General features: G+C 31.8%; 3 protein-coding genes across 3 annotated transcripts; all 3 read right to left on the reverse strand.

The window, feature by feature from the left end:
- Positions 1-4,364: 4,364 nt before the first annotated feature.
- LOC138347560 (uncharacterized) lies at positions 4,365-5,167 on the reverse strand. The gene is made up of 2 exons (XM_069295856.1): positions 4,931-5,167; positions 4,365-4,793 (listed from the first exon to the last, which is right to left on the reverse strand). The coding sequence occupies exons 1-2, from the start codon at positions 5,165-5,167 to the stop codon at positions 4,365-4,367; spliced, it is 666 nt and encodes a 221-aa protein (XP_069151957.1).
- A 10-nt stretch (positions 5,168-5,177) lies between these two features.
- Positions 5,178-6,446, reverse strand: LOC104646350 (uncharacterized). The gene is made up of 2 exons (XM_010319663.2): positions 6,308-6,446; positions 5,178-5,782 (listed from the first exon to the last, which is right to left on the reverse strand). Exons 1-2 carry the CDS (start codon positions 6,444-6,446, stop codon positions 5,178-5,180), a joined length of 744 nt encoding a protein of 247 aa, XP_010317965.2.
- Positions 6,447-6,920: 474 nt separating this feature from the next.
- LOC138347561 (uncharacterized) lies at positions 6,921-9,697 on the reverse strand. The gene is made up of 6 exons (XM_069295857.1): positions 9,686-9,697; positions 8,675-9,109; positions 8,521-8,590; positions 8,035-8,291; positions 7,669-7,890; positions 6,921-7,061 (listed from the first exon to the last, which is right to left on the reverse strand). Exons 1-6 carry the CDS (start codon positions 9,695-9,697, stop codon positions 6,921-6,923), a joined length of 1,137 nt encoding a protein of 378 aa, XP_069151958.1.
- Between the last annotated feature and the right edge of the window lie 515 nt (positions 9,698-10,212).

Here is a 10,212-nt window from a genome sequence, read left to right on the forward strand (position 1 = left end):
TTACTCTTCAACAATCTTAACCTTACCCTTAAGTTAAGGTTTGCAAATAAGAGACTCTCATAAAATCATTTAATGTCACATGTCATTCATAAATTCATGACTGAGAGGTATAGAACCCTAAATGAATACATCACATATCAACAACAATATTCATATCAAGCACGAGGTACATGTCAACTAAGACAAGACATCACATATTTCACTTTTAACAAATAATACAAGTCATTCTTGAAACACCTCTAAAACAACCTAAAATATTCAAGTCATAAAATATATCATCTTAATATCATAAATATACTCCACATAGACTCATAAAATCAAATAGGAATAACCAAGACTTAACGTAACAATATACACATAATGAAATGTCAAAGTCTAACATGATCACTTAAGGCAAGGTAAGTATAAAATACATATATGACTATATAACTTACATGTAGATAGATAAAATCATGGTTCACTGACTCTAAATACACAAATAGCCACAAAACATCTAGAATTTTCCAATAAGGCCATGCTCATAATGTTACATAAGGTAACGCCGACAAGGCCACATCAATTGCAAGTAAAAAACATAACACCGCCACCATAAGTGGACAATACAAATCATAATAGAATCAAAGTATAGTTAATATAAAATTAAATAAATCCGAGCAGTATACCTTCATTCAATTATTAACACTTCAATTCAATGCTAAATCGTCCAATTCGACACACAAGGCCCTTACAAATGGCCATAGTAAACAATTCAAGAAATAATCATAAAATTACATGAAATATATATAAATTTAATTTAGGTTTAAAAATCTAGGAGAAATTAGATAACAATTTAATATAATTAATATATCATTAGAAAGCCCATAAGAAACTACATAACAATTCATGAATATTAGCTTAATATCAGGTAACCCATATTATAGTAAAAAACTAAGGTTAATCCAAATTCATGGGTTCATAGGTAATTTGGATTGAAATAATCAAAACAATATAAATTATATGATAAATCATTTTTTATAAATCATAAATGCAAGAACCCATGGTAGAATCATGAAATTGGACAATTTTGTTTAAAAAAATTGAAAAACATGTTGAGAGTTGCGCTCCTTCATGAAAAAAGTTTCAAGGATCAAAATTCATACATTAAGGATGATAATTCTTCACTTTGATGAAGAATTTTTACATAAAAACCCCTCACCAAGCTAGCCTCTTAAAGCTGAACTTCAATGGAGGTTATGGGAATCTTTTAATTATTTTCGGTTTATGATTTTGAAGAATGAGGTCTTCCATGTTATGACCATTTATATGATTAATTATAATACCCAAATATACCTTAATAAACCTTCCTCTAATAAATTTAGAAGTGGGGTGAATTGGTTACTTGGCAGTAGCCGGTGCAGGAAGACACTTGCGTGCGACGCTTGCCCTTCCCGGGCCGTCACAACAAAAATGAGGCATCACAACCCTCCGTTGTTGGCTACATTTTCTAGACAGGTTCCTTTCCCTCCATATGGTTAATTACCCTTCGACTACACCCATTAATGGGGCGTCACTTCCACGACTGGCCGTCGACAGCTTCGTCGTTTGGGCTCTACCTTGGACTGCCGTACCAATAGTTTGGGTCTTTACTCAAGGAAAATTAGATGATCCTTATGGATAATTTTACAGACGTTTCCAACCCAAATACAATTTTGTATAAGTTTAGAGCCTCTCACATGAATTTCATCTAAAACAAACTCGTAAAACTCAAAAAAACATGTCGGGATGTGCAAGGTCGACTCAAGGCATATCTTTCAAACACTTTGGACGTTCTGGGTCGTTTGACCTCCTAACTTCACAAAAATTTAACTACAGCATATAAATGGTATATTAAATTTATTAAGAAACTTAGAGCACCATTAAACATAAATAAACCCATAGAACCATATTTTAGACACTATGGTTACTTAGTCGTCAAACGTCTCAGTCGTCCCTTGAAGTCTAACTTCAAATAATCCTAATGCTTTGGTTTCTTCCTCCAAACCATTTATTTATAATGTTTAGGACCTTAGAACATTAATACTAAAATATTAGGCACCATTTAACCTAAGTCATGTTCGGGGTCTTACAGTATGAGATCTAATTCACCTTTTAGACCTCTTTCCTCAAAGGATTTCATCAAAGTATTTTCAAAAGTTGAGTTTTCATGTAAGTCATTCCCAATAAAAAAATTTATTTTATGAATTGATTTTTTATGATTTATTTTGGATATTCTGAATAAATTAACATGTATTCTAACATAATTATGATATATCTTGATGGCTTGGTTTTGTCTGTAGATATGAACCCTTAACCGTTAACCCTAGATGATGATCTTGATATGAATTAGGTCTTATTGGTTCAATTGACTTGTTTATTTGAAGGAATTACAATTAGATGATGTTGTCCCTTCCCACATAGGAATGGTTGGATCACTAATGTATTCTTGAGATTGGAGACTACAATGGACGTAGCATAAAGAGGGTCCCAACTATATCTCGTAGTTCTTGAACTATGTTTCCCCTATAGAAATACTAGCTAGTGGATCCATGTAGTTGCTATGTTCATGTTTTGGTACTACCTTTGCAAGTAGTCCGCCTCTTTCAGTGTAGGGTTCCATGACACTATATTCCACGTTAGCTCATATTTTCTATTTTTGTTAGGGGAAGATGTTCCCAAGAGGTAAATGAACTAACGGAATGAAATCTAACTATGATAAACTAAGGGGTCTATCTTAGTCAACATTTGGGTATGGGACTCTACCTAAGCATTGCACTAGTTAGCCTTGAGGGTAGTCATAGGACGATGATCTAATTTTTGAATATACTTATTGTGATATATCATATATACATGATGAACATGCACATTTTGATACTATATGATGATTATTTTCACATATGTATATGTGTTGGTCTATATGGTTAAGGTAATATGATATGTACTATTAAATTCTATGGTATGTGAAGTCGGATGTTAGCCATGATTCTTTTTGGAGTTACTTGATTGAGTAAGGTTATGGAGATTTTTCTTGGTCATTGCACTTTTTGACTTGATAGGGGTACCTGGTTAGGTGTCTTGCTTTTGTTATGTTGAAATGTACTCTTATACATGCTTGTTATTCCTATGACTTGATGATAGAATTACTTGGATATATATTCAACTATACGCTATGCATGTTGACTTGACTAGACTTGATGTTGTTAGTCTTGTGATTTACAATCCTTTGACTTATAAACATGCCTTATGTGTTGATATTTTTTTTTATGAATGTGCATAATGGTTTTAAATGAAAAGTGCATACTTTGTGAAATTTCCCTTTTTCTTAGCTTGATTTCAATATATGTGTACATATGGTCTCATACTTAGTACAACTGGCGTACAAAACCCATTTCATCCTTTTCCTCAACATTATTTCTTCCGGTGGTTAAAGTGCTTTAATGAAGACTTGAAGAACGCTTGGATCTCTTATTCATCCATGTAAAATAGGTCCTCACTTTTCGAGGGTGATGCCACTATCTAGCTAATGGAGTTGTTTAGACTTTAATACTATTGTGTTCTTTCCTTTATAATTTAGTAAGAAAAATTGTATAGCCTATTGAATACATTCTTACGTTGATGTATGGGTTATTCCCAAGTTACAAAACTCTTATTAGATGGTTATGGGATGAAACGACTAGTATGGCTAAGTTATATTTTGTATACTATGTGCAATTAAAGTAGAAGACTAAGAAATATTTCTATATGAAGGTTGTATTTATACTCGATATATATACACTATGTCAAGTAGATTTAATGAAAAGTTTTAAAGTTTTCACTAAATTTTACATGTGAATGTAATGATGTAAGCAAAAAGGCTAGTCTTAGTCCTCAGAGAGGATTACGATGCCGGTTATGTATGGAGGGTAAATCGGATATGACAAACTTTAGCATGAACCTAAATATGAACGTAAACATGAAATTCAATGTGAACAGCAATGTAAACATCAACGTGAACATCATAATGAATGTTAACATGAATGTGAAAGTAAATATAAATGTCAACATCAATGTCATTGTAAACATAAAAGTGAACGTCAAAGTTACAGTTAATGTCAATGACAACATCAACTTAAACATAAATATCAACATGAACGTAAAAGTCAACGTTAATGTGAACATCAACATAAACATCACCACGAACGTCAACGCGAATATGAATGTCAATGTGAACATCCTGGTGAACATCGACATGAACTTCAACATGAACGTTAATGTAAACGTCAATATGAATATAAAAGCCAATGTGAACGTCAATGTTCACGTGAACACAAACATGAATGTCAATGTGAACGTCAACGTAGACATAAATGTCAATCAACATTAACATCAACATAAATGTAAACGACAATATCAACATAAATGTTAACATAAATGTCAAAATCAACGTGAACATCAACGTCAACGTAAACAATAACATGCTGGTAAAAGCTAATGTTGTCGTCAATGTCAACGTAAATGTTAACGTAACCATCAACGTAAACATGAATGTCAATATGAACGTCAATGTCAACACGAACGTCAAAGTAAATATGAATGTGAATGTCTATGACAATGTAAACGTTAATATCAATGTCAATGTTAAGGTGAACATTAATATCAAAATAAATGTCACCTTTTCTGTGAACGTTAGCATCAATGTCAACGTTAGTATGAACGTCAGCATCAACGTCAACATTAGTGTGAACGTCATCATCAACGTTAATGTCTTCATGAATATCAACGTCTATGTCAACGTAAACCTGAAATATATTTAATCTTAAATACCAACGTGAACGTCAATATAAATATCCGTGCAAACATTAAAGTCAACAAAAACGTCAATCTTAACATGAACATCAATGTTTAAATTAACATCAATATTTTGGTAAACTAAAACCTGATCATCATTACAAATGCAAACGCAAACGTTATCATGAACGTTAACATGAACATCAATGTCAATGTTAACGTTAATGTCAATATCAATGTGAACGTGAATATGAACATCAACATAGCGGTAAAAATCAATGTGAATATCAATGTGAATGTTAATGTCAACATCAACATAAACGTAAACTTCACTGTGAACTTTAACTTCAACGTCAATGTGAACGTCAATGTATACTATGAACATCAATGTAAACTTAAATGTCAACGTGAATGTCAATGTAACTGTAAGCATGAATATTAATATCAATGTAAACATCAACGTGAGCATAAACTTGTATGTGAACGTCTAAGCGAGAGTGTATGTGAATGAAATTGTCAACATAAACATGGACGTCAACGTGAAGGTCAATGTGATTATCAACGTCTATGTAAACGTTAACATCGACATCAATGTAAATGTAAATGTGAATGTGAACGTTAACATAACCGTTAACATCAACATCAACGTAAACGTAAACGTTAGTGTGCACGTCAATGTCAATGTAAATGTCAATGTCAATAAAAACATCTACGTAAACGTGAATATCAACACAAACATAAACATTAGCATCAGCGTGAATATGAACTTCAACGTCAATATCAACGTGAATGTCAACATGAACTTCAATATGAACGTCAATGTCAGTGTAACAGTAAATATGAACATCAACGTCAATTTGAATTTGAACATCACCGTGTACACTAACGTCAACGTAAACGTCAACTTCAACATCAATGTCAAAGTTGACATGATTGTTAACATAAATATAAACATTAACGCGAATGTCAATGTAAAAATAAAAGTCATCATGTTGGTAAACTTGAACATGATCGTTAATATCAATGTGAACATAATTGTCAACGTGAACATCAATGTCAACGTGAACGTCAATATAAATATGAATATCAATATGAACGTTAATGAAACGTCAACATTTTTGTAAATGTCAATGTCAATGACAATGTAAATATAAACATGAACGTTAATGTAAATGTTAAAATGAACGTACACATATATGTGAACATAAACGTCAACGTAAACATCAGCATGAATGTCAATATTGACGTCAATATGAACATAAAAGTGAATATCAACGTAAAGTTTAATGTTAAGTTAATGTGAGCGTAAATGTGAACGTCAACAAAAATATTAATGTCAATGTAAACCCGAAATTCAGCTTGAACATCAACATTATCATCAACGTCATCATGAACGTTAACTTGAACGTGAACGTCACCCTCAATGTCAACAAAAATTTGAATGTAAATGTCAATGTCAACGTTAATGTAAATTTGAACGACAACATGTACACCAACGTCAACATCACTTGATCATCAATGTAACTGTGAACGTAAATATCAACGTCAACATGAACGTGAATGTCAATGTCAATGTGAATGTCAACATAAACAATAAAGTCAATGTAAGCATTGACATAAACATCAATATCAGCATAAACGTTAATATCAACATCGATGTCCATGTAAATATCAACGTGTTAGTAAATGTGAATATGATTGTCAACATCAACATAAACATGAATATAAAATGAACATCAATGTGAACATCAACGTTAATGTGAGCGTTAAGTTTTCAATGTGAACTTTAACGTTAATATCAACATAAATGCCCATGTTAATATGAACATCAATGTCAATATCAACGTAAACGTGAACATCAACATATATGTAAACATCAACATGAATACAACAGTCAATGTCAACGTAAATGTAAGTGTCAACATCAACATTAACGTCAATATAAATTTCAGCATAAACATGAATGCAAACGTTAAAGTTAAAGTCCACATAAACGTTAACATATATGTGAACGTCAACGATAACATTATGTGAATGCTAATTCAAAAGTCAACATGAACGTCAACGTCAAAAAAAATGTTAACATGAACGTCAATGTCAATGTCAACATCAATGTAAATATGAAGATCAACGTCAACTTAAACATCAATGTCAATGTAAAAGACATTGACAATGTCAATATGAACATAAAAGTCAACGTCGACGTCTACATCAACTTCGATTTCAACATAAATGTTAATGTCAACGAGAATGTCAACGTGAACATCAACGTGAAGTAACTGTTAACATCTCGTCAACAACAACATTAATATCAACATGGACCTGAAAGTGTATGTTAATGTCAACATAATCACTAACATAAATATAAATGATAGAACAAACGTGAACGTTAATGCGAATATCGACATGAAATGTGATCTTTAATGTGAACATGAACATGAATGTCAATGTAAACATAAACGTGAACATGAACGTCCGTGTGAATGTTAAGATTAAAATTAACGTGAATGTCAATCTAAACTTAAACATCAATGTCAATGTCAACATCAATGTCAACGTCAGCGTGACTGACAATGTGAACATTAATGTCAATGTTAGCATCAAAATTATGTAAATATCAACATAAACGTAAACACCATCATGAACGTCAATGTCAACGTTCATGTGAACGTTAATGTGAACATCAACATGAACATCAACGTAAATGTTAATTTAAATGTTAATGTGAACGTGAACGTCAATGTGAACCTTAACATGAATGCCAATATGAATGTGAATGCCAACGTGAATTTTAATGTCAATGTCAATGTGAACATCAATGAAAATATGTAAGTCAATGTGAACGTCATAATGAATGTTAACTTAAATATCAATGTAAAGGCTAACGTCATTGTAAATGTCAATGTCAACATTAATATTAAAATCAACATAAATGTGAACATCAACGTGCATGTAATCGTCAGCAAGAACGTCAATGTAAGCAATAGCATAAATGTCAACGTAAACGTTAGTGTGAATGTCATCGTGAACATGAATATTAACATCAATGTGAACGTCAATATAAACCTCAATGTTAATGTCAAAGTTAACGTCAACGTAAATGTGAACCTATATATAAACATCAACGAGAACATAAACGTGAATGTTAACCTAAAAGTCAGTGTGAACGTCAATGTGAACTTCAACGTCTACATGAACTTTAATGGGAACATGAACGTGAACGTCAATGTTAATCTAAATGTGATCAAAAACTTCAATGTCAACTTCATCATATAGGTCAACATGAACGTGAACTTCAATGTCAATATCGACATCAAAGTCAAAGTCAACACCAATGTTAACATCAATGTCAACGTTAATTTTAATGTAAACATCAACTTTAACGTCAACATCATCGTCAATGTCAACATTAACGTGAACATCAATGTTAACATTAATATTAATTTGAACGTCACTGTCAACTTGAATGTCAATGTGAACTTCAACGTGAATATCAATGTCAACATAAACTTCAATGTCAACATGAATTTAAACATAAACGTTTGTTAACGTCTAAGTTAATGTTAATATCAACCTCAATGCCAACATGAACAGCAACATAAAAGGCAATGTAAACATAAAGGTGAACAACAACATGTACAGCAACATCAAAGCAAACTTAATCATCAAAGTAAATGTTAGTGTAAACATCAATGACAACATGAACGTGAACATCAACGTGAACAAGAATGTGAAAACCAAAGTCAACGTCTCCATCAACGTAAATGTCAATATCAACATGAATATTAATGTCAACTTCAATGTCCACCTAAATATGAATGTGAACGTGAATGTGAATGTCAATAATAACGTCAATGTAAACGTCAACATAAACCTTAAAGTTAATTATAACGTTAACATACACGTAACGGTGAATGTATATATAAATGTCAACGAGAACAATAACATGAATGTCTGCGTGAATGTCAATGTGAACTTCAACATCAACAAGAACGTTAAGATGAATATGAACATAAACATAAACGTTAATGTAAATGTGAACGAGAACGTCAATGTCAATGTCAATATAAAGTTTTACGTGAATGTCAATGTCAATGTCGACGCCAATACCATTGTTAACATCAATGTGAATGTCAATGTAAATGGCAATATCAACTTCAATGTCAACGTACACATCAACCTCAACGTCAACGTCATCGTCAATGTTAACATTAACATGAACGTCAACATGCACGTTAATATCAATGACAACGTAAGAAAATTTTTTAATGTTAGCATGAACATCAATGTCAACGTGAATATCAAAGTATACATAAACCTCAACATGCTGGTGAATGAAAATGTGATCATAAACATCAACGTAAAAATGAAGGTTAAAGTGAACATCAATGTCAACATGAATGTCACTATAAACTTGACCATGAATGTCAATCTTAACTTAAAAGTCAAGGTGAATATTAATGTCAACGTCAACATAAATGTAAATGTGAATGAGAGAGTGTACACCAACGTCAAAGTCAATATCAATGTCAACTTAATCGTCAAATTAAATGTGAACGTAAACATCAACGCCAATGTGAACGTAAATATGAATGTCAACATCAACATGAACATGAATATCAACGTAAACATGAATATCATTGTAATGTTAAGGTGAACAATAATGTGAACTTCAATATCAACATGAATGTCCATATTAGAATGAATGTCAATGTCAAAATTAGCGTCCACGTAAATGTCAACATATTGGTAAATGTGAATGTGATTGTCAATATCAACATAAACGTGAATGAAAATGTCAACATAAAAATGAATGTCAATGTGAACTTCAATGTCAATGTGAACATGAACGTTCATATGAACTTAAATGTGAACGTCAACGTGAACTTAATGTCAATGTTACTGTCAACGACATTGTCAATGTTAATATGAACATCAACGTAAATATGAATGTCAATGTATACGTAAATGTCAACGTAAGCATCAATGTCATTATTAATGTAAACATCAGCGTTAATGACAACATCAACGACAATGTGAACATCAACATAAAAATGAATATTGATGTTAAATTTAACATCAACATAAATGTGAATGTATATATGAAACTCAACGAGAACATAAATATGGACGTCAATGTGAAAGTCAGTTTAAACGTGAACATCAAAGTGAACATTAATGTCAACATCATCATCAACACAAATATAAATGTCAGCATAAATGAAAATGTCAACTAAATGTCATTGAAAACGTAAACATGAACGTGAATGCTAATGTGATTATCAACATAAATATCAACACGAATGTCAATGTAAACGACAATGTGAACATCAATATCAACGTGAATGTCATTGTTCACGTGTACATCAATAAGCACATCAATGTGTATGTCAACGTAGACTTAAACGTCAATCAATGTATAGATTGACA

Source organism: Solanum lycopersicum, chromosome 3 (genome assembly GCF_036512215.1).
Source record: "Solanum lycopersicum chromosome 3, SLM_r2.1".
Classification (NCBI taxonomy): domain Eukaryota; kingdom Viridiplantae; phylum Streptophyta; class Magnoliopsida; order Solanales; family Solanaceae; genus Solanum; species Solanum lycopersicum.